This window comes from Meyerozyma guilliermondii, genomic scaffold (assembly GCF_000149425.1).
Source record: "Meyerozyma guilliermondii ATCC 6260 scaffold_4 genomic scaffold, whole genome shotgun sequence".
Lineage (NCBI taxonomy): Eukaryota > Fungi > Ascomycota > Pichiomycetes > Serinales > Debaryomycetaceae > Meyerozyma > Meyerozyma guilliermondii.
Window position 1 is genome coordinate 1089130 of NW_001809797.1, and position 22009 is coordinate 1111138.

The following is a 22009-nucleotide window of genomic DNA, read 5'->3' on the forward strand; positions in this document are numbered from 1 at the left end:
TGTCAATGGTGTGGATCTATAAACAGAAATGGTAATGTCTATGTCGTATGCGTCTGGTGAGCTGTCTGCTCTTAGTCTTCCTAAGTCTTTTCAAGACTTAGTATTAGTGTTCTTGAACTCGTTGAGCTGAGTCGTTAGGCTCTTAGACTAAGGCTAGTTATACCTTAGCTTGTCTTGAATCCAGTATTAAGCTTTCTTAGCTCCTTGTACTAAGCACTTGGTCTTGACTCGACTTCTTAGTCTACCTTTTGTCTAGACATTTGGTCCTAGCTCTTTGTCTTCCAAGTCTTGACTCTTCTTAGCTCTTTCTTATCTCCAACTCTTCTCTGTCAACTCTCAATCTTACTCCATGTCTTCCAAGTCTTAACTCTTTGTATTCCAAGTCTCGATTCTTCGTCTTTACCTTTTGTCCTCTCTCTTAACTTTGTCTTAACTTTGTCTTAACTCCAAGTCTCAATCTTCTCTTGACAATCTTAAGCTTTAGTCACTTTCCTTCCTCCTACCACTGTCGTATAGCTTCCTTCATCGTATCGTAGCAGAGCCAACTAACAGCCATGGACGGCACAATTTTATACAAATTCGCCGTTAATCCCTTGTAGGCACCAAAAAACCCTTCCTGCTTAAATATAGAAGAAAGTGCATGCCACACCAGTCGGTACTGAAACCCCAATTCTCCGCCAGCCATATTGGCTACTTGGTACCTTTTCCTCAACAAATCCAATGGATATATGAGCACACCACCTACAAAACTGGAAAACGCTCCTGCTCCTAGCTTCCACATGGGACTTTCAAACCCTTGAGAAGCATCCATGGAGTCTCGAAGCTTTTCGTAAAGGGCAAAGTTAATGGCCACATATGGAGCCACGCCCATGGTAGTGGGTACAATTCCTCTGTACAACGCCAAAAAACCTCCCTCGTTCTTATAAACGTGCACAAGGGTCTCTACAATGCCCGGAGCTCGCACCATTTTGGCTTTTTCAAGCCTTGAAAGCGACGCCGTTTGCACGGTAATTCGAGCCCGAACCAAGTCCAATGGGTATGTCACCGCCACAGAAACGATCCCACCGACCAGTCCCGCCGCTAAGCGTTCATACGCCAGAAGATCGTGGCCAGGTGGCTTGTGATCCATCATCAATTCTTTGCACTTTTCAAACACCGCAAACTGAACCGCACTATATGGAAAGATCCGAACACAATTGAGCAAATTCCCTCGAAACAAACCCTTCCACCCTTCTTCCGCGTACATTCGTGCAATCGTCGGGAACATTCCTCGGTACACTTGGGCCGAACCCGGGCCTTGAAGTTGGAGCAAAATTTTGGCCCGCTCAAAAGGAGACACCACCGTCCTCGAAACAGCTCCCGCGACTCCGCCCGCTAGAAAGGACGCGTTGGACTCGTTTTTGACAAACGCCTTGGTCTCGCTGACCATACCCGTCCATAGCGACCCCATTTGGTCAACACAGCTGCCCGGCGTTTGGTGAGAATTTGGTTTGTAGTGGTGCACGGGTGCGCACGAGAAATCAGAACAATAACCATAAGCACGAGATCAAGAGGTAAGCTGCTGTAATTTTCATTGGCTTGGTGGAGTTCTGCATTAGCTATATACTCACCTCATCAAGGTTTGGCGGCACCCGTGGCTGGGAGGGACCCGTCTCAAAGTAACTGGTCGTGTTCCAGAGAACCATGCGTGATATTTGAACTGCAATAGACTCGATGCTCACCTCACGGTCGTAGATGGTTGACTCGGTCCAAAAGCATATTAGCGGCCAATTGTGGACCTGGGCCAATTGCCGGTCCAACTTGACTCGTCCTGGTACAGACTGGGCTAATTTTTCGATTGCAGGTGCCAAAAACTCCTCGGATCCATACGTAATGTACCACCCGTACCGAGGCTCGACAGTGGTGGTGTTGGTGAAATTTGACCCTAGACGCCTTTTCCAACCATCAATGGTATTGCGGCAGATAAAGTCGTCTGTTGCGGTACTGAAGCCGTGTTCTTCGCCCACTACAGGCGATATCAACACCGCTGCAGCAACACCACCCTCATAATTCGCAGCCATTTCGCACATCTGCAGCAACGCAAACGAAGAACCCACCGAGTCGCTCGCTACCACTACGTGACAATTGGATCCTTCTGGTACCAAGTCGCTCACAGAAACACTACCATTGCCATTTCCATACTTTGGCACTGCTATCACCGGGTTTGTAAATCCTTGTTCGAGAAACTTGACCGCTAGTAAAGAAAGAAACTCAGTATAAAGCTCTCCATTTTCGTCGCCAAGCCCTATTCCTCCGTGGAAATAAAGAACGAGAAGATCTATGGGAAACTGGTCTCTGCTCTTTGAACCAAACACTCGAATCGTCTTTTTGTGTTGAACTGTGATGTCTCCAAGACCATGAGCAGCATAGCGACTACGACGACTGTCGGTTAAAAAATGTACTCCAATCTCTTCAAACGGTTTCAATTCATTTTCCAAAGCTGCTTTGAGATACTGTACAAGAATATACCCTTTTGTGGTCACCTGTTGGCTGAAATGGCTCCGGTAAGGAAATGGCGTCACTCGTCTCTCCAACGCTTTGCACAAGGAACCGAAAATAAATTTGATAGTGTAAAATGCATGCCACCAGCGCAGCGGATGGAGAAGGACGACAACACTACTGACGACGAGATAGAACAAAATATCATTCAAATCAACTGGAAACATAGTGGTACAAATTCACCTCGCGAAATTCTGCGTTTGTGCAAAATAACCACCGTCTTAAATTAGTAAGATCCCAAAACCTTCTCAATAGCAGCCACCAAGATATCGGCATGCTTCTGTTCAAACACCAATGTTGGACGCAAACGAACCGAAGCCTCAGCGCAGCCTCCAATGTTCACACCAGCAGCTCTCATATCACTAAGAAATTTGTTTCTGGCGTCTCCAGAAGGCAAGTCCCAGGCGATGAAAGTTGCTCTGTTCTTTCCTCTGAGGTTCTGAAGATACTTGGGGTACTTGGATTGCAACGACTCCAATTTCTTGAACAAGTAGTCACCAACCTCTTGTGCCTTGGCGGCCAAGTCGTGCTTGACAATCTCGTCACCGATAGCTCCAGCCAAGATCATTCTGGCTGGGTCTCCACACCAGGTGTTGAATTGACGATAAGCAAAATCAGGAACAAGTTCTGGGTCATGGAAGAAGTAACCAGCGGACTGGAACTTCTTTGAAAAAGTGACAAGATCTGGAGGAGGACTCAAGTTGAAATGTTCGTGACACCAGAATGTGCCGGTTGCTCCAACACCAGTTTGGACTTCGTCCATGATCAAAAGAGCGCCGTGCTTGATGGTGATGTCACGAAGTCCTTGGAAGAACTCGGCTGAACCATGGTTGTCACCACCCTCCGATTGAATTGGCTCGATCAAAAGACCAGCAATTGGACATTTCCAAGTAGAGAAAATGTCTTCAACAATCTTGAGACATCTTTCGTCCTCGCGTTTGTTCTCCTCCTTGTGTTCTTCCAAGGGGTATTTGTAGCTAGGATATTGTGCCTTGGGCCACTTGAACGAGGGAAGATCCATCTTGTGGATTGGCTTGGAGCACGTGGTGGATCCAGAAGCAAACAAGCGCCCGTGGAAAGATCTCTCGAACGATAAGATGGCCAATTCTGGAGATCCTGGAGCCTGGTTCTTCATGACCGACTCGTTTTCCTCGGCTGTAAAAGGTTTGGCGTAGCCTCTCTTCTTGGATTGGTACCAGAAGAAGACGGCCTTGAACGCCAATTCCACAGCGTCGGCACCAGATAACCCAGACCACAACTTGTCCTGACCCTTAGGAGCAAACTCCAACAATTTCAGGGTGATTTCCTTCAAATCAGCACCTGGGAAGTTTCCCATCGCAGGTCGGTCGACGATGGCACGAATCATCTTGTCTGATTTTGCGGTTTTAATCAACTCGGGGTTGTTGTAACCGAGAGGAATCGATGCAATCTGGGCGTACACATCCAAGTATAAGTTTCCATCGACATCGGCAATGTAATTACCCTCAGATTTTTGGTAGTCGGCAACAAAGTAAGCTGCTCTAGAATCAAAAGTCTTGTCAAGAGTCTTGATCTCAGCCTTGCTGGCTTCGCCAGTAGATGACGAAGAGACCACAGGAGCAGAGGGTTCTCTGGGAAAGTATTTTTCACAAATGGACATGAATTGATTGGTAGCGGCTGGAAAAGTGCACCTTTATAGGTGTTGCTTTCGGCGCAAACGGAAAAGCCGCCAGTGCGCTTACTGCCCGATTTGGGATGGGGGTGCGACAGCGGTCGGACCTGCATGCAGTGTTGGGATGCCTGATGAATGAAACCACAAAAATGGCGGAATGGCGGCATTTGGCGGCCCTTTATAGACGCCAGCAAAGATGTGTGACCTTCAAGTCGGTTTAGGTCGGATTAAAGTAGGACCGGTAATGCTGCATGAGGTGCGGTGACGTGCGTCGTCCTGCACTAAGCGAGGGATGTTTTGCAGCCATATTGGAGACTCTGGACTATTTAAGGAGGCAATTCGCTGATTTTTTTTGGAAATCTTTTTATCTGTAGAAGCTGTTTATTACAGTTTAAAAAGGGAGAAAGTGGATGGAAAAGTTAGGGTGTAGTTGGTCACAGCTGAAATTTGCAAACGGAGCACAAAACTTACTCAAATAATCACATCGAATGCTTTCCAAATGGAGGCTGCTTCTTGACTCCTTAGAACTCAAGGAACTCAAGGTTAGTTTCCCAATTAATTTCTTTCTTTGCTTCCTTTTTGGCTTCTTCTTCGCTTTCCTGCACATGGCCGCGCACCTACATCAATCATCAACATCTCATCGCGTCAACATGAAGCCGGTGCAGCCAAAGTCCGAGCATGACCTCGACGGCATGCATATCAATATGGATGACATCGACAAGATGATCTCCGAGTCGATTAACGACGAAAACAAAAGAGCTGATCTGGAAGGACCGGCGCAAAAAAGACCTCGATTACAAGAAGGTAATTTGGACCTTGAATTTGAAAAGGCGATTGAAGACCATCAACGAGAACTCACAAATCCACCAGAAGAGGCTCAGGGCGATGCTCTGACTGCAGTGCACCACGACCCACAAGTTCCCCATGGCCATGACCCCCACCACAATCATGATCATACCCCCCACCATAACCATGACCCCCGATTACATTCTGAAGGTTCACATTCGGTGGTTGCAGGTACAAGTGATTCCGTAGACGCAGCGGGTTCCGGTGATAACAATGCATCTCTGTCGTCGGTGGTTCATGAGGGCATAACCATACCGGCTGATTCCGAATTACTCAATACCAACACGGCATTCGCCGCATACACAGCGCTTTCCAGCTCGCTCCCACCTCTTGCCCTGGTCACCAGTGCTCATTTGGCAGCGCTTCCGCTTCCGATTGTGGCTCCAGATTATGTTGCTCCTCGGATCCAATTGCTTGTAAATTCGCTTCCTACTCTCGATAATTTGGCTACTCAAATTCTTCGAATGGTGGCTGTCGGACCGTACCAGAAAGTTGTGGAGCTTGCTTCAAACCCTGATTCTGCGGCGGGAGCGGCTTATCGTGATCTCACCTCACTTTTTGAATTTACGAAACGATTGTATCTGGAAGAAGATCCGTTTTTATCGGTGGAACACATAGCACCTGGAATGTGGAAAGAAGGCGATCAAACGCCCAATGTCTTTAAAAACCGCGAGCAAAGTATAGAATCAACGCTCCGCAAAGTCAACTTGGCGACGTTTTTGGTGGCTGCGCTTGGAACCATCGAGGTGGGATTTTTCTATCTCAACGAATTCTTTCTCAATGTGTTCTGTCCGCCCCATGGCCTCGATGTGGAAAACCTGATGTCCAACATGTCGGCTGAAAACATGAACTTGCAAACCGGGGCCAATGGCGATGCTGGACGTCTCCTCAAACCTCAGGCGCAATTGTTCCTCGACCTTAAAACCCAAGCATACATATCGGCGTTGGAAGTTGGCGACCGATCGCGCGAGGACATTCTTGACGAGATTCTTCCGGACATGGAACCGGTGCTTCTTGCTTGGCGTAATTCTAGAATGCTTACACCAGTGGAGGCCGATTTTGTGGCCCGGTGTCGAGCTCGTAAAGACACGCTTCTCAGATACGACGGACATTCTCTTAGTGAGGAATACGACTGGTTTGCGTTTCTTCGTGATCTTTTCGACTATGTGGGCAAGAACGTGGGATATGTAGTATGGGGCCGTCGGCGTCGGCCGGCATCGTCGAATTCCGCAGCCGAAAAGAGTCGTCAACAAGATTCTCACCGGGTCCATTCTCACGACTACGACTACAACTATACCGGAGAAGCAGGGTCTCACCACAAAAGTGCACCCCCAGCGCCCGCTCGCAACCCTGAACAGTTGGGCGAAATCGACGAAATCACAAGAAACCTTTTACCGTCGGAAATTCAAGAGCAGCAAATCCACCTTCGATTTAATCCAAATTCAACGGTACGCAATCCTCAGCGCCGGCCATGGACTCGAGACGAGGAGAAGGCGCTTCGACAAGCGCTTGAGCTCAAGGGTCCTCAATGGCTGACAATTTTGGAATTGTTTGGAGCCGGTGGAAAAATATCGGAAGCATTGAAAAATAGAAACCAGATGCAACTCAAAGACAAGGCTCGTAACTGGAAGATGTTTTTTTTGAAGACCGGTATGCCGGTTCCCACGTACTTGCAGAAGGTGACAGGAGATCTTGAACGAGAAGATCGGTCGCGAGAAGCGAAAAGAAGTCGCAGCCGTAAAACCGCTGCTGCACCTGTCCCCAGTATCAAGTGATTGCGAGCCCCGCCCAAATTCCTGCAGCCGCTCGGGGAAGTTGAGCCGCACGCTCAGATGTGGTACTTTTGGGATGTCCGTAATTTTACCACTCAAAACCATGGCGGATTCCATCGAGGAAAAGATCAAAAAGGCCCGCGGCGATGCTCGCATTCTCTATACCGAGCTCGGGAAGTGCCAGCGACGGGTTCGTGATGGTGACTTGATGAGCGTATGCAAGCAGGTGTCCAGATTGCAACCCAGTGATGTCAATCTTCGGGTTTACAATACGCTTCTGACGCACCGCGATAAGATAGCGCTGATCCAGTGGAGCGACGATTCGAAAAGTCTCGTATCTGCCTGTCAAGACGGGTATATGTTTGTGTGGGATGCAGTAACCGGATATAAGACCCAGGCAATTGCGCTTGAAAACAATTGGGTTTTGACATGTGCATATGCACCTAGCGGACGGTTTGTGGCTAGTGCTGGTCTTGACAATGCGTGTACGGTTTACGCGGTAGGGAACGATACCATGGAATCGGATTCGGAATTGGGCCATGCCATGTATGGTATTACCCTGCGCGTTCAATCGGTTTTCAAAGGCCATACAGCATACATTTCCGGGTGCCAATTTCTCGCCGACCTGAAAATCGTCACCAGTAGCGGCGACATGACTTGTGCTACCTGGGATGTTGAGCGCGGTCAACGAACCTGTGAGTATGTGGATCATCTTGGTGACGTTTTGTGTGTGGCCGCTTTCCGCAGCAGTTTCGAGCTGCAATTTGTCACTGGTCTGTGCGACGGAACCGTAAGAGTTTGGGACCCTCGGGTTGCAGCCGCGGCACAGACTTTTGCTGTAGGCAGCGACGTTACTTGTGTGGAGGTATTTCCCGATGGAAATGCGGTGGTAAGTGGGTCGGATGATGGCGTTGTACGGCTTTTCGACCGGCGTGCCGACAGCGAAATTGCTTCTTATTCTTTGCAGCTGCAACTGCAAGTGCTGGCTCCGGTAGCGGCTCGCTACAGACGACGGCCCGTCAGTACTGGGTCCGATAATCACAGCTCCAACGACACCCTTGATAGTCCTGGAGTCACATCAGTGGCATTCAGTCGGTCGGGTCGAGTGCTATATTCGTGCTACGCCGAATACGGCGGGGTGGTTTGGGACACTCTTGGGGGACAGGTGATTGGAGTGATGACGGGTGGACACTCGGACCGAATTACAGGAGTGGCAGCGAGCAGAGATGGTGTGGCATTGGCAACGTCTTCATGGGACCACACGGTCAAGATCTGGTCGGCATAGACTTTAGAATGTATTTTATGGTTGAAGTTGAGTGAACTTTTAAGTACTTGATTCAAGACTCACTCAAGTACTCAAACTTTGGTGTATAATGTACTGGTCCTCGTCAATTCACGTATCAAAATTAAGGCTGCTATCAAGCTTGAGCTATCTATTTGGTCAACTGAGTATTTATGGCTCATATTCATCTCTTTAGTGGTTTATACTTTCGGCTGAGAGCTTCTTTTTCTTTACAAATTAAATTGAAGTACCTGGTTTATAGTATTTTTCAGCCGCCAAAAATATATCACTGAACTACATTTAGCTGCAAGCTGTGTTAACTTCCAAGAAGACCTGACTGTGTTAAATGCATTAATTACGCGCAATAGCTTTCGTACTACTAAACTCCAAAGCAGAAGAGACTAAAAAATGAAAATTTACTCTTATCAGTATTCATTTCTGAGTAATTTTATACTCTGAAATTTTTTTAGTTACTATCACTACCTTCTCATCTACACTCAAGTACTTCAGTAACATTCAATAATTTTTTCATCATCTACTAGACTTTCAATACGAAAATTTCAGTTCAATTTTCTCTACTTTTAAATTTCAATACTTCAGAAGTTTCAATTTATATTTAAACACTTTTCAGGAATCTCCGTACTTTTCATTTCAACCCGATCATATCATCCAGCCATTGGAAACGTTGCTACCAATCCCAGACCTTCATCAAAAACTCACACAAGTAGAAATTCTCACATTCACTTTTTCAAGTCTTTCTTCACTTTCTCTTTCTTCACTTTTTCACTTTTTATTCGTTCATTTATTAGCTACTCCACATACCGCCGCACCTTTTCCCACATACTCTTCAACAACAGCTCCGGCAACGTATACAAATCCATAGTGAACTCGCCGTTATCCACGTCGTTCTTGATGTTCATGTCATTGGTTCTGTTGTCGGTAACCATCTGCACAATCACAATCAAGTCGTCCTCGCCGAGCTTGGTGAGCCCATTGGCAAGTTTCTCCAAATCTACCGAACCTTTGACGGCTCCAGTGCCGGTTTTCGCTTTTTTCACCTTGCTTCCCATATCGCCGTCATTGCGTCTTTTGCTCAGTTCGATGTTGTCTGCGTTGGGAACCGGCCCGCTTTCCAACAAGAGCTTATTGAGCGTGGGCGACTTGGTGGTGGGCACAGAAATACTGTGGTCTACAATATACTTTTCTTGGAGAAAATTGAGATCGTGAGAAAACTTGCGTTCTCCTTGTTTTCCCGCCACTCCAACAAGATGGACGGTAATAGGGATATCGAACTCTCCCCATCCTTGCTCCTTGACCAAAAATGGTGGCAGTTTTAACGTACGAATGGGATTGGCAAAAGTGGGATGGAGCGAGTAGGTTACACGATCGAGAATATTGGCGGCAATTTCGTTCCCAGCTTGGTCTAGCATAGTCACCTGGACAGACCACTCACGCATGGGGAAGTTTTCCACCGGCGGAACGTCTTTCATGACGTGTTGCTCCGTGGTGATTCGGATGGTTCTTTTGACTTCAGACATGAAGAAGAAATTCGGTGCGAATTCGCGAAAAGGTGAGAGTAGTGGAAACTGGAGAGGAATAAAAAAAGGAGAGTCAATTGATGTTGTAGAGTATGCTTGTACTTGATTTAGTCATTTTCTTGAGAATATATTGGTATAATACCAAAATATTGTTCGTTTTTGTTCGTTATTGTTTCTTGTTTTGTATGGCTTTCTTACTGCTTCTTTGAGCAATTGAGCTAGTTTAGCATCTACCTATTTACATTTACGTTTATCTTATCTCATTTTTGTCTTTGTTTGCTCTTTGTTGGTTTTTGTTTCTTGGTTCTTTGTTGGCTTATTTGCTTTGGCTCGTTGGCCATGCTTGCTTGTTGGGTTACTTCTTCTTATCTCCCCAAACCTCCTTGTAAACCCCAGGTACCAACGGTCTCACAAGCTCCATAGACGTGTTCCACTCGCCTACAACCTCCCCAACCATCCCAAACACCTTCTTCATAGGAACCTCTCCCTCTTGGCTCTGGACCTGCAGACAAAACTGGCGAAGTTTGTCCTGCACCTGCGCCGACGATGCAACTGGAAGCAGCTGCAAGTACCGCTCAATGATGCCTGCCTCTGCCTGTTCCACCTGAGCAAGGTCGTCTCGGTTCTGACTGGCATATTCACTAGCAGACTGAACTCGCTGCTTGTGCATTTTGGAAAGCGTCTTGAAAAGTGCAAATTCGTCCTGTTTCAGACCGTCGATTTCGGCTCCCTTGATGGCTGCAATCACCGACTTGACGGTGTTCTTTTCCACCGCCTTTTTCTGCATCATGGCGGTCTTAAGATCCCGCTTGAGTGTGTTTAATGTGGCATCGTACGCCGCCGATGACAAAAACCGACGAATCATCATGTTGGGTAAACTTTTTCGGGTCGCACACTGCACAGAAGAATTGACGCACGGGGACATTTGGCTGCAGGCATCCACAGCGTCTATGTCTACTCATGCGCCGCAGCCATGCCACCACAGGTAAACTGCTGCCGGTGCGAGTAAATTTATCAATGAGTGGCTTTGTTCTTTTTTGCGCACTTCATTGTATCTCTGGGGTCAGAACTGTCATCGGAGAAAGGAAAGGTTTGCCGGTGTGCATACGCACGCTGCCGTGGAACCAAGCAAGGCACCGCTCGCCCTAGGGTGTGTGGTCTAGAATCATCACTTTCATGTAGTCAATGGTATAGTCGCGGTACCGATGTAAGCGAGACGAAACGAGATTTTGACATCGTTGCGAACCCGATATCTTTTATCAGCCGGATGCGCACTAAATTGCGCATGTGGGATGCTGCACCGAAGGGGCTGCCGGTTGTGAACCACGGCTAATTTTAATCCTTAATTAACGGCGCGGTGCCCTTCCTTAAACGGTCTAGGCGCAAAATACTGCACGATCTGAGCAGGCTTATGCACGTCTCAGGACGTAACCTGCGTTGACAGGCGCAAATGCTGCTCCCTTCAAAAATTACGACCCAACGTATATATAGAAGGGTTGGGCCTCATCCTTTTCTTCCGTCTCATGCTAAATTATCTTCTGCACAAGACAACTCAAGAAAGGCACCTGCCACGCCGACACCATCCAGTCGATCTTGTCACCCCTAGAACCGTGCCCATGAACGTGGGGTTGACTCTGTTGCCGGAGGAGCACCAATGGTTATGCACGTTCAACGACCGTTTATCCCACGTCAACGGTAACGGGCGCATTCTCAAGATTGCATCGGTGGACCATTTAAATGAGTTGCTCGCCTATTATTATGGCCGAGAAAACTCGCTCATTCCGGCGTCTTCAGCATTTCCGTACTTGCACGGACTCCACAACAAATCACAACGACTCTTCTTCGAGTCGTACGCAAGCCCTCAGGATCTGTTAAGGCTTGCTTCGTACGCCCATTATCCGAAAAAGCCGCAAATCCGAAACCACAGCCACTTTTCCTTGATGGCTGTGGATGCTGCAAGGTCCTCGGTTCCCAAAATTATCAATGCTTCGTATCTCGACGACGTTTTAACACCAAAGGAAAATCATTTTTTGGAGGATGATGATGACGATGGCCACTTTGAGTACGCAGAGTGCGAGCATTTGAACGTGGCCAAAGCATCGTCGCTCGAAGGAATCAACAATCGCAACCTTGCAGGACAAGTAAAAATTGCTGCTTCCTTGTCACATTTCCTCGTGTTCAGCAACGACATGGATTGGGACCGCAACATCAAAGCTGCCACTGAGCTTCAGGCACTGGCGCAGCAGGATAAATTGGTGTATATCGTGGACTTTCCAGTGGAAGAATGGGACCAACTTGGTGCTGGTTTCTTGAACGACACCAAACCCACCGAGTTTCCCAAACTCCTTCAGTGGGAGCAGAATTCGATCTGGAAATTGAACTCGATCAAGTGGGCGTATCCGGGTATATGTCTCGGCACATTGACCGATTTCTCATATCTCAGTCGAACCTCGAAACACAACTTTCGAGTCTATATCAACTGTCACGAAAAGGCTCAGTTTCCCAATCCCCAGTCGCTCGATAAAGCCTTTGCCGATATCCGCAGCTCGCTGGCGTGCAATCCATTGTACATTGAGTTCCCAAGCTCAGGTATAGTCATGGCGGGCTCATTAACGGACTCTGAGTCGCTCAGCATGCTCAAAGTTTTGCAACTAGTACGATATTTCATCAAAGTGAGAAAACAGGACATTTTTGTGTTTTGCGTCGACGGGTTTTCTGGTTTGTCCATGTTCACCATTGCGTTGGGTTTGTTCAATTTGAATGCAAACATCAGTGTGGAAGAGGTCATTTTGAAATTGTTGGGCAACAAGAACAAGACGTGTGCCGGTAGAGACGATCTTCGGCTCTATTACTATCGCCATGATTTTGCGTTTTTGAAGCAATTTAACCCGTACATTCAAGCGGCCAAGAATATACCATTGGATTCAGAAACGCTAATTGATGAAATTCCCAAACCCACCATCGTTTCCACTGCACCAGATGTTGACTGGTTCAATATTAGAGAAGATAACAACTTTCCATCCAAAATTATCGACAATATCCACCTTGGGTCGCATGCCCAGGCTTCTTCTATCACCATATTGAGATCAATTGGAATCACCAAGATTGTGTCTATGGGGGAACGACCCCGGTGGTTTTCAAAGTTACACATCAAGTTTGATTTTGATGTCCGGGACTCGGATTTGCCGGTGGTTTCGCCAGTGTACCAGTACGATGGATGTTCGGTTTACATCATCAACATTGCCAAACAAAACCGGCTCGCCGAGTATCCCGAACTCGAAACCATCGTGTACGTCCACAAGCTTCACGACGACGGCCGAGACTCACTTTGGCCGTTGCTTGTGGGACCGGAAGAAGTTCAAACTGCCCTCTTTGGACCGGAACTGAATTGTCCATCCACCCTTGTTCATTGTCGAATTGGCGTCTCACGGTCGGCATCGGTGGTGATTGCCCGGCTCATGAAGTACAACCGGATGTCATTCATCAGTGCCTACATGTTTGTTCGGGTTCGTCGGTTGAATATCATTATCCAGCCAAATCTTCGATTTCTCTACGAGTTGTTTTTATACGAAGAACATTTGCACCTTACCCGAGGAGATTGCTGGTGGACTCTCTGCCACGAAATCGACAAGTTGAATCGTCATTATATTAGATAGGCGTTATTTATTTTTTGCACCACAAGGAATAATTGTAGGAGAAATCGCCCTCTTTTATAGTTGAGTCGGTGGCGTCAATCCCCGTAAATTGGATAAGTTGCAGATGTGGACTGCGGGTCCATGCTTCACGCGGGAAATGTAAAAATCTATCCATCGGTATAGTTGCGTCATAATTGGCAGACACCTCCGTTAAAAGGAGATGTGAAATCCGAGGGTCATTAATCACCTGATTGTATATTTCAGCGCCGCCAATGACAAATATTTTATTGATATCGTGACGTTTTTGGAGGAACTCTAACGCGGTATCAAAAGAATTACCCCAAAACACGTCATTTTCCTCCAAATTCGGATTGCTACGCGACAACACCACATTAATCCGGTTGGGTAAAGGTCTAAACCGAGGGGGGATCGACTCCCAGGTACGTCGACCCATGATCACTGCATTGATGGATCCGTCAGGTGCGTTTGACGTGACGTCGCGGAAATACTTGATTTCCTGTTTGAGGCGCCATGGAAGGGCACCACCAAAGCCTATTCCGAGGTCTGGTAGCAACGCCGCAACTATCAACGCTATAGGAGGTTGACGCATGAAGGCGCGGGGCAAAAGATGATTCAAATAAATGCGCGCTCGATGCCACACCAGCCGCATCGCAGCCGCGGCTCAAAATAAACATCAATACTATACATATGATACACTAATGTACACAGGTTCACTTTCTGGCTTTAGGCTTGGTGACCTTTCCGCTCTTGGCAGCAGCCTTTGCGGTCTTTGGCTTCACAACTTTGGCAGCCTTTGTAGCTTTCGCTTTCGTGACTGGTTTGGTAACTTTCGCTGCGGGTTTCTTAGTTTCTTTCTTAGTCTCTTTCTTCACAGGCTTTGCATTCTTTGCAGTCTTGGTCTTCTTTTCCGTCTTCACAGCCTTCGTCTTCTCCGCCTTTGGTTTTGTCGCCTTTGTCTTTTCCGCCTTCTTCTCTGTCTTTGGTTTCGCCTTGGTAGTCTTGGTGGTCTTCGCGACTTTCTTGGTAGCAGCCTTTGGCTTCACCGACTTTACCGTTGGTGGCTTTGCCTTGATAGCCTTAACAGCCTTCTCCTTCTTTGCCGTGGTAGCCTTCTTGGGCTTCTCTGGTTTAGTGACCTTGGCGGTCTTGGCAGCAACCAGTTTCTTTGCCATTTTCACGGGACCAGAAGCGCCCTTTGGTTGAAGGAAATCACCAGTATCAACACCTTTTCTCAACGCAATATTAAAGAGCGAATCAAAGTTGTGGGCCGTGATGTTGAAGTTTGTTTGCACGTACTTCTTTAAAGCTTGACGACTAATGTTAGTTTTTTTTGGACAACCATAAAAATGTACTTACGAGGACCCTGCTCGTTCCTTGAGGGAAACAATAGCAGCTTGGATCATTTCTGAGTTAGTATAAATAATTACAAATTCAAGTGTATTACATACCTTTATAGGTGAGTTTGGAGGTGGCAGGAGCCAGGGATTTCGTTTTAGTAGCAGCCATTGATGTTGTTTTCGAGTTGTGTTTTGAAATGAATTTAAAAACTGCGGGTGCGAAAAGCGTGATCGAAAACAGAAAAGATAACGACGCGGCCATTTATATAGTGGGAGGCGTGTTTTGCCATCAGGTTGATGACCGATGGTACGAGTTATGCAGCTATTGCTGCAGACGACCGTATTGGCTACCGTTGGTCGGAATTGAGTTTTGTAGATTTTGCGAATTTCTGCATATTCACGATTTGCAGCTGCGATGCAAGAGTACAACCTGCTTGTTGTAAAAAAATATTTAACATACCATTCAAATGCTAAATGCTAATTGCTAAATGACACCATTGACACTATTGACGCAATCGACTCTCATTGACTCTTCATTGAATTTCTCACTTATATATTCCTGCTACAATTGATTCCGTTTTGATTTACGTATGTCTGCATTGTGTCTGCATCATATGTCTTACATATGCTATTTACTGATGCTTTATGGACAAATTTCGGTCTCTACCCACATTCCGTCCTCCCTTTCGCATACGTATCGCCGGTCTCTGTCGAGTTCCACCACATCCACTTTGTCGACAAACATGGCAATAACGGCAAAATTCTTCAATCCGGAATCCTCCTTTTTACCATCAACCCCTCGGCGAATCGAATCAATAACCCTCCGGTTTTCATCTGTAATTTCCGAACCCGGGGGTGGTTTACGGAACGTTGACCGCAATGCCGGTGATAATGCATCCCATTGGCGCCGCACCTCCTGATTCCATTCTTGGCGAGTTGGAGGCTGCAAGTCGACCACGTTGAGTTCATTCAAGTTGGTGTATGACGAATCGGGACGCTGTGACCGTACCGCAGATGGTGACAATACCGTATATGGCAACATGCGACTATCTGGTTCATTATCATCGATCTTTGGTGCATCACAGGCCGGAATATGATCATCATCAATGATCTTTGCATGACCCCTGAACCGGAATTGTCTTTTGATGCCAGCAAAATAGAATACCGCTTCGAATCGGTCATTGTGAAGCAATTCCGAATACTTGCTCATACGTTTATCGGTGGTGGCGATAAGCACGTTTGTATTGCGGTCATTGAACAAGAACCCTCGGAATATCAAAGTTCTAGTCCTCGGATATCCATCATTTCCGATGGTAGCAAGTTGAAATGCGGTAAATGGTGGCGAGTTCCCGGATTTATTTTTTTCGGCATCGATCAGATTCGTAAACGGTGGCACCCATGATGCCATATTGTGGAACTGAAGCATTACTGCCCTATTTGCCTGCCTGCAGATGTAGCGACAGAACCGGATTTGATTGTACCGAATCAATGGTCGGCCGACCTCATCGCGGTGTGCGCACGTGGATGCGGCACCAGAGCGGGTAATAAACGTGAGGTGCAGAATGGTTGCAAAGTATCTCTCAATAAAAGGACATTTGAATCCACTTTTAATCCAACTCTAAAAGCACTCTCAAAAAATAGGTAAAATTTGAAACTGATTTTTTTGGAAATAAAGCACAATATCTCTTACCGTATTCGCCTGAAATAAAGGATTTGAAGTATTATGCTGATCTGACCTCATATACGCTATCAGAAAGCCGTATGTTCAGACAGAGTGTTCATTGTGGTCTTTAGTAATCAATAAACCTGTTTGGTGTTCATACCAAATTGATCTGATTAGTGGTCTTACCTAATTGGTCTAATTTGATGGTCTTACTTGATCTGGCAATTGCTCGTCTTTCATATTCAATTGTTACTGCTATTGGTCAACTGACACAACTCTCTATGGCTGGATATCATTGTGGTTATTTTCGAGAAAAAGTTTGGAATGAACGACATAGTTCATAAACAAGTTTATAATGATCAAAAATGATTCGTCATCAAAAGGTCATTTCAATGGACTCGTTTTATCTTTCAATGACTGCAAAACTGTGTCTCTATCTTCCATTCTAGCTTGCAGCCAAAACAGAAACCAAACTTTGTGTTCTGAAAGTCAATTTTTGTTGAGCTTTGCTTTTTAAATGGGTTAAAGAGCTCCACTGTGATTTCAGCAAGCGGCTATCACTCAAAGCATATACACCTTGTCATATGAGTGTTGTGGATACTAGAAGTCTTTTTTTTTGCACAACTGACTAATGAAGGCCATCTCGATTTTCACTATCAGAACTTATAGCATTATCTTCTACCCTTGGATAACACTTTTTTTCTGGTCCAAATCAATGAATTTTCGGAAGCGACCAGACATACTCTTTAAAAGCTCATTGACAAGTAATTACTACTAGCAATTCAAGCTACACTTTCCATCTTCCGTCGTATCACGTGACTTTGATACATAGACAGCTAAAGAAACCTAAAGCTGCAAATGGTTCTAGTAGCATACTAGAATGGAAAGAGCTAAAAAGCTGCTATAATTCACATGTATGAGTAGGAAACACGCTCATTTGGGTCGATAATTTAAAAAATGTTATTGTTGGAAAATTCAAAAAAGTTGTTTATGGCCCTTAACTCTCCAATGCACAGCTCCAGTAGACAGCCTAGTGTCAGGGATATATAGGAGCGGTATTCGAGGAAACACCCAGGAATTGGGTACTCTGGCCGAGTTGGTCTAAGGCGCCAGGGTAAGGTCCTGGTCTCTTCGGAGGCGCGAGTTCGAATCTCGCGGGTATCATTACACACCAGCAATTCCCTTTCTTCTTTTTTTTTCTTTCGCTCCCCCTCGGAGAGAGACTGAATATAGCTGCAGTGATATAACTGGACAAATTGAACAAAGCTGTCACATCTAATCGCTCAAGAGTCGAACTAAGTTCTAAGGTGAATTTCGCATTCAATTACTATTTCAATTTCACTCTTCGCACTTTGTCTCTTTTATAATATTATGACTACATAATCGTGCAACATTTCGACTTATGGCCCTCGGTGGCCACCAGCCGTTGTCTCGATCGTCTCTTCTCAGCCACCGTCTGCGAAGCCGGTTCGGCCTCGGCAGCGCCTGCAGGCGCATCGGGGCCAGCCTCAGCCTGCTTTTGCAACTTTTGCTGCTTCTTTTCCTCCGATAATTCGGCCTCTTTTCTCATTATCTGGCGCACAACGTCCACAAATGCCTCGTCAACGTTGGTCTTGTACATAGCACTGGTCTCATAAAATGGAACCATCCCCCATTCTTGAGATACTTGAAGTCCATCATCAATTGATAACACTCTGTCCTCTTCCAAGTCACACTTGTTACCAATCAACACCATGGGCACCGAGTCCAGATCCTTGATTCTCAACACCTGATCTCGAAGTGCAAGTAACTCCTTGAGCGAATTTTCATCGGTCACAGAGTATACCAACAAGAAGCCTTTTCCACTTTTAATATACAACTCACGCATAGCAGTGAACTGGGCTACTCCTGCGGTGTCCAAAATCTCCAAATCACATTGTCTTCCGTCGATTTCGATTTGTTTCCGATAAGAATCCTCAATGGTGGGATCGTAACTTTCAACGTATACGCCCTGCACAAATTGCACAGTCACTGACGATTTTCCGACACCACCGGCGCCAAGTACCACCACTTTATAGTCTGAGTTAGTTCCTGAAATTAAAGGTGTAGCCCCGCTTCTTACCACCGGAAATGACATTTCATGCATTGATATCCGGTCTTTGCGTGACCTCATACATGCAGTGGTCACTTAATCGGCCCAAAGCGCAATTGGAGACCCATATAAGGCGGCCAATTCCCGTGTTGCCATCTTAAATTTCGTTCTACTTACCTCTCATGCTGGATCACTTGTTTTCAACGGCTTTCACGCGACACGCGAATAGACGAGGAGTGCACACAAGCAAACCGGCTGCAAATCTAGGTTTAAAAATAAAGTAAGGCATTTTAATAAAGCATTTAACTAACTACAATGGCATGATCGAGGGGACTGGGCCAACGGGAGTGATCCCGTGCGGGTTGATGGCAGGGTGCGACTTGGTGTAATGCCACTTGATATGGTCAAAATCAGTGGTCTCGCTGAACCCAGGAATTTTCCAGTACAACAACCGCAACCAATCGTGAGTGAATGGAAAGTCGTGCCTGATCATCCCAAGATTACACTTGAAATGCTGGTGATAGACAGCATCAAACCTAACGATGGTGGTAAACAATCGCACATCGGCCTCAGTAAGTTGATTTCCCAATAAGAATTTGTGGCCCTTGCCATGGTTCTCTTTGAGAATTGACTCGATCCGATGCAAGCTCTTGAACAACTGGTTCACCTCATCCTCATAGATTTCCTGCTTGATCGAAAATCCAGCCTTATACACTCCATTGTTGATGGTGTCGTAAACCCACGAATTGATATCATCAATCTGCTGTTTCAAATCTTCAGGATACAAGTCAACATGAGAATACTCGCTGGCGACAACATCATTGAATTCAGAATTCAACATCCGAAGAATCTCACTCGATTCATTGTTGACAATGGTTTCCTTCTTTTTGTCCCATAATACTGGAACAGTAAATCTCCCAGAGTAATTGGGATCTGCCTTGTAATACAACTGCAGAAGTCTCTCAAACCCATGCAAATGGTCCACTGTTCCATACGTCATGTCCTGAGCTGTTTTGCGTTTTGCAAGGTCCAGCTCATTGGGAAATCTCCAACCTTTATTGTCCATGTGCCAGTGAACCACAGACACAGAGATATGCAGCTCCAACCCTTTGAGACTCCGTCCAATCAAAGTTCTATGGGCCCATGGGCACGCATAAGAAACGTATAAATGATACCGATTAGTTTCGGGAGGAAATTCAGCACCGGCTTCTCTCAGAATCCAGTTCCGGAAATTCAGAGCTTGTCTCTTATAAGCACCAGTTTTATCAGCAAATTTTTGAATTTCAATCTGTCTTAGTACAACTTCAAAGATATAATGGCGCCAAAGCAAAATGTTCAACATGTTTGAAACAAAATGCTATTCGATCATTAGTCAAGAGTGTGAGGGTCCTGGAGCCACCTAAAAGAGAACCACGCAAACTGAAAGCATTGTAATTTATGACATGGACTCAATTGGACCACTAATGCATAAATCCGACAGTCTCTTGCTTGAAAAAAACATACTTTTGACATCTTCACTAATTGCTACCTTCTTGGCCCACTTTGCTATGCCCCATAGGACGGGGCGGGGGAGGCTGGTGTTGGGATGCACTTCTCTTGAGAAACATTGACTTCGAACCTTGTCGAAAACCACCTCCAAATTCGGAACTCAACACTTGTTTTGCAATCCGAGTACTACCATACACCTTTCAAACCGAATCTTGGTCGCCCGAGCCTCTCGCGGTATAACCCCTTGAACTTCCGTGCACGTGAACAATTTCAAATCAAAGCAGGAATTTGGCCGGGTAACATTCCCCACCGCCGCACCAGAGATGTTTTATGGTAAATAGCGACAACAACTTGTCAGTTGACGCGAGAGTAATTAATCCGTTTACCTGTTAATTAAGACACAGAATCCCGTTACTCTTAGTTTTCACGCCTGGAACTCAAGCTATACGAGGTCACCACAGCGACAAACATTCTTTTTTGGTTTGACTCGGAGCGTCCTGAAATTGCCTCATGTCGGAAGTTGTAAATGGACTGCCGATTGGAAAGTCGGGATTTGGAGAAGTTCCCGACTCCGCCAAGGACAAAAATGATCAATCAGGTGTCTCGGTTAGTCAGCCTCTAGGAATACAGGTTCAACAACCCCAACATTCCCATTCACAGCAGATGTCACAACAACAACAGCAGCCTCAACTTGGCCAACCAATGTCCCATCAACAACAATATCCATCCAGACAGCCACAACCAATCTCTTCGGCGTACCTTAACTATTACAACAACGGATACCATCCTCACACCTATCAATATAACTATGCACCATTCAGTTACTATGGCGGGGCGGTTGCAGGAGCTGGACAAGTGGGGCCCAATGCGGTTTCTACCGGAGGAGGTGCTGCGCCTAATCCATCTAATGCTACTGGAGCATCTGCGGTTGGTGGTATGACTGCCGTGCCTCCAGCTTCTGACTCTTCGTATCTCCAGGTACAGCAGATGCACCAACACCAACAGCAGCAGCACCAACAGCAGCACCAACAGCAGCACCAACAAGCTCAACAGCAGCAGCCATCACAGCCGCAGCAAGCACAACAGCAACCCCAAGTTAATGATTATCAAGTACAACAATTTTCGTCGTACAACGCACCTGGATCTGCGACGCTGGGAGCGGCCAATGGTGCCAAAAAGACACTGCGAAGCAAGCCCAAGGCGAAAGAGGACGTTGGGTCTCCGTCTGGAGCCACCACGGGACGGCCATACACTTGCGAGTTTCCCGACTGTCAGTGGTCGTTTGCTAGGCAATCGGATTTGCGGCGCCATGCCAAGCTGCACTCGGCACCCATGTTCCACTGTCCCTATTGGCGCAACGACCCCACTTGTCACCGCAATGGGGGAGCCTTCAACAGATTAGACGTTTTGAAAAGACACCTTCGACTTGTGCATTATGTTCAAGACAAGCACCAGGGAGGTGCTGGTTCAAGATCAACGTCCGGTAAAGATGATGCTGGATGGTGCCGTGCGTGTCAGCGGATGTTCCCTCTGTCAAAGGCATTCGTGGATCATTGTATGGCGTGCGCGCAGCTGATTCTGCCTGCTGAGTGGAAGTCGTTGTCGTCTCGATATCCATACGAGCAGATGGGAATGATGCAATATCAGCAACTGATGCAGCAGGTTCCTCAAATGGCGCAGAATTCGGGCCATTCTCAGAACCAAAGCCCACAAGTACAAGTAGCCCAGGTGCACGGATCTGGCGCTGCCCAGTCCCCTACCAACCAACCGCCTCCACCATTGAACCAGCAGCCGCAACAGGCGAGAGCAAATCAGCTCATGGATATCCCAGGCGACTATCTTATAGATAAAGATATTAAGGGGTATCAAGTAGAGACAAAAAAAAGATCGAATCAAACGGCAGGGGGTGCCAATAAGAAGACCAAGTCTTGAGGTATTAGATATTGTATAATGTGTAATTATGTATAATATAAGCTATGGTGTAGTTGGCTGCAAGTTGACGAAAGTTGACTGTGGTCGACTGTAGATGGCAGTTTGCAGCCATTGAGCCGCAAGCCGCAGAACGCAACTATCATTGCAGATTAGCCGCAAAGCGGCGTAACCATTGCGGCTTATTGATGTTGCGGCGCCGCGTGAGCACCGAAGCGAATGCACTACTTCACCGGCT

General features: G+C 46.5%; 15 protein-coding genes and 1 non-coding gene across 16 annotated transcripts; 6 read left to right on the forward strand and 10 right to left on the reverse strand. All coding sequences in view use genetic code 12, as the record gives it.

Moving 5' to 3' along the window:
* Positions 1-499: 499 nt before the first annotated feature.
* Positions 500-1450, reverse strand: PGUG_03848 (uncharacterized protein; the record flags this gene model as incomplete). Its single annotated transcript, XM_001484417.1, has 1 exon — positions 500-1450. One exon carries the CDS (start codon positions 1448-1450, stop codon positions 500-502), a length of 951 nt encoding a protein of 316 aa, XP_001484467.2.
* Positions 1451-1598: 148 nt separating this feature from the next.
* PGUG_03849 (uncharacterized protein) lies at positions 1599-2705 on the reverse strand (the record flags this gene model as incomplete). The annotated part of the gene is made up of 1 exon (XM_001484418.1): positions 1599-2705. The coding sequence occupies one exon, from the start codon at positions 2703-2705 to the stop codon at positions 1599-1601; it is 1107 nt and encodes a 368-aa protein (XP_001484468.2).
* A 59-nt stretch (positions 2706-2764) lies between these two features.
* On the reverse strand, positions 2765-4177 carry UGA1 (4-aminobutyrate transaminase; the record flags this gene model as incomplete). The annotated part of the gene is made up of 1 exon (XM_001484419.1): positions 2765-4177. One exon carries the CDS (start codon positions 4175-4177, stop codon positions 2765-2767), a length of 1413 nt encoding a protein of 470 aa, XP_001484469.2.
* A 500-nt stretch (positions 4178-4677) lies between these two features.
* Positions 4678-6810, forward strand: TBF1 (Tbf1p; the record flags this gene model as incomplete). Its single annotated transcript, XM_001484420.1, has 1 exon — positions 4678-6810. The coding sequence occupies one exon, from the start codon at positions 4678-4680 to the stop codon at positions 6808-6810; it is 2133 nt and encodes a 710-aa protein (XP_001484470.2).
* A 73-nt stretch (positions 6811-6883) lies between these two features.
* STE4 (G protein subunit beta) lies at positions 6884-8092 on the forward strand (the record flags this gene model as incomplete). Its single annotated transcript, XM_001484421.1, has 1 exon — positions 6884-8092. One exon carries the CDS (start codon positions 6884-6886, stop codon positions 8090-8092), a length of 1209 nt encoding a protein of 402 aa, XP_001484471.2.
* An 806-nt stretch (positions 8093-8898) lies between these two features.
* Positions 8899-9627, reverse strand: TAF14 (TATA-binding protein-associated factor; the record flags this gene model as incomplete). The annotated part of the gene is made up of 1 exon (XM_001484422.1): positions 8899-9627. The coding sequence occupies one exon, from the start codon at positions 9625-9627 to the stop codon at positions 8899-8901; it is 729 nt and encodes a 242-aa protein (XP_001484472.2).
* Positions 9628-9982: 355 nt separating this feature from the next.
* Positions 9983-10552, reverse strand: PGUG_03854 (uncharacterized protein; the record flags this gene model as incomplete). The annotated part of the gene is made up of 1 exon (XM_001484423.1): positions 9983-10552. One exon carries the CDS (start codon positions 10550-10552, stop codon positions 9983-9985), a length of 570 nt encoding a protein of 189 aa, XP_001484473.2.
* Positions 10553-11150: 598 nt separating this feature from the next.
* On the forward strand, positions 11151-13283 carry PPS1 (Pps1p; the record flags this gene model as incomplete). The annotated part of the gene is made up of 1 exon (XM_001484424.1): positions 11151-13283. The coding sequence occupies one exon, from the start codon at positions 11151-11153 to the stop codon at positions 13281-13283; it is 2133 nt and encodes a 710-aa protein (XP_001484474.2).
* Positions 13284-13290: 7 nt separating this feature from the next.
* Positions 13291-13932, reverse strand: DFR1 (dihydrofolate reductase; the record flags this gene model as incomplete). Its single annotated transcript, XM_001484426.1, has 1 exon — positions 13291-13932. The coding sequence occupies one exon, from the start codon at positions 13930-13932 to the stop codon at positions 13291-13293; it is 642 nt and encodes a 213-aa protein (XP_001484476.2).
* On the forward strand, positions 13904-14587 carry PGUG_03857 (uncharacterized protein; the record flags this gene model as incomplete). The annotated part of the gene is made up of 1 exon (XM_001484425.1): positions 13904-14587. One exon carries the CDS (start codon positions 13904-13906, stop codon positions 14585-14587), a length of 684 nt encoding a protein of 227 aa, XP_001484475.1.
* Positions 13994-14455, reverse strand: HHO1 (histone; the record flags this gene model as incomplete). The annotated part of the gene is made up of 1 exon (XM_001484427.1): positions 13994-14455. One exon carries the CDS (start codon positions 14453-14455, stop codon positions 13994-13996), a length of 462 nt encoding a protein of 153 aa, XP_001484477.2.
* Positions 14588-15263: 676 nt separating the features above from the next.
* On the reverse strand, positions 15264-16046 carry PGUG_03859 (uncharacterized protein; the record flags this gene model as incomplete). The annotated part of the gene is made up of 1 exon (XM_001484428.1): positions 15264-16046. The coding sequence occupies one exon, from the start codon at positions 16044-16046 to the stop codon at positions 15264-15266; it is 783 nt and encodes a 260-aa protein (XP_001484478.2).
* A 1318-nt stretch (positions 16047-17364) lies between these two features.
* Positions 17365-17447, forward strand: PGUG_06044. Its single transcript has one exon. It is a non-coding gene; the product is annotated as a tRNA-Leu (tRNA).
* A 211-nt stretch (positions 17448-17658) lies between these two features.
* On the reverse strand, positions 17659-18435 carry RSR1 (Ras family GTPase; the record flags this gene model as incomplete). The annotated part of the gene is made up of 1 exon (XM_001484429.1): positions 17659-18435. The coding sequence occupies one exon, from the start codon at positions 18433-18435 to the stop codon at positions 17659-17661; it is 777 nt and encodes a 258-aa protein (XP_001484479.2).
* A 229-nt stretch (positions 18436-18664) lies between these two features.
* Positions 18665-19696, reverse strand: ECM4 (omega-class glutathione transferase; the record flags this gene model as incomplete). Its single annotated transcript, XM_001484430.1, has 1 exon — positions 18665-19696. The coding sequence occupies one exon, from the start codon at positions 19694-19696 to the stop codon at positions 18665-18667; it is 1032 nt and encodes a 343-aa protein (XP_001484480.2).
* A 656-nt stretch (positions 19697-20352) lies between these two features.
* On the forward strand, positions 20353-21774 carry PGUG_03862 (uncharacterized protein; the record flags this gene model as incomplete). Its single annotated transcript, XM_001484431.1, has 1 exon — positions 20353-21774. One exon carries the CDS (start codon positions 20353-20355, stop codon positions 21772-21774), a length of 1422 nt encoding a protein of 473 aa, XP_001484481.2.
* Between the last annotated feature and the right edge of the window lie 235 nt (positions 21775-22009).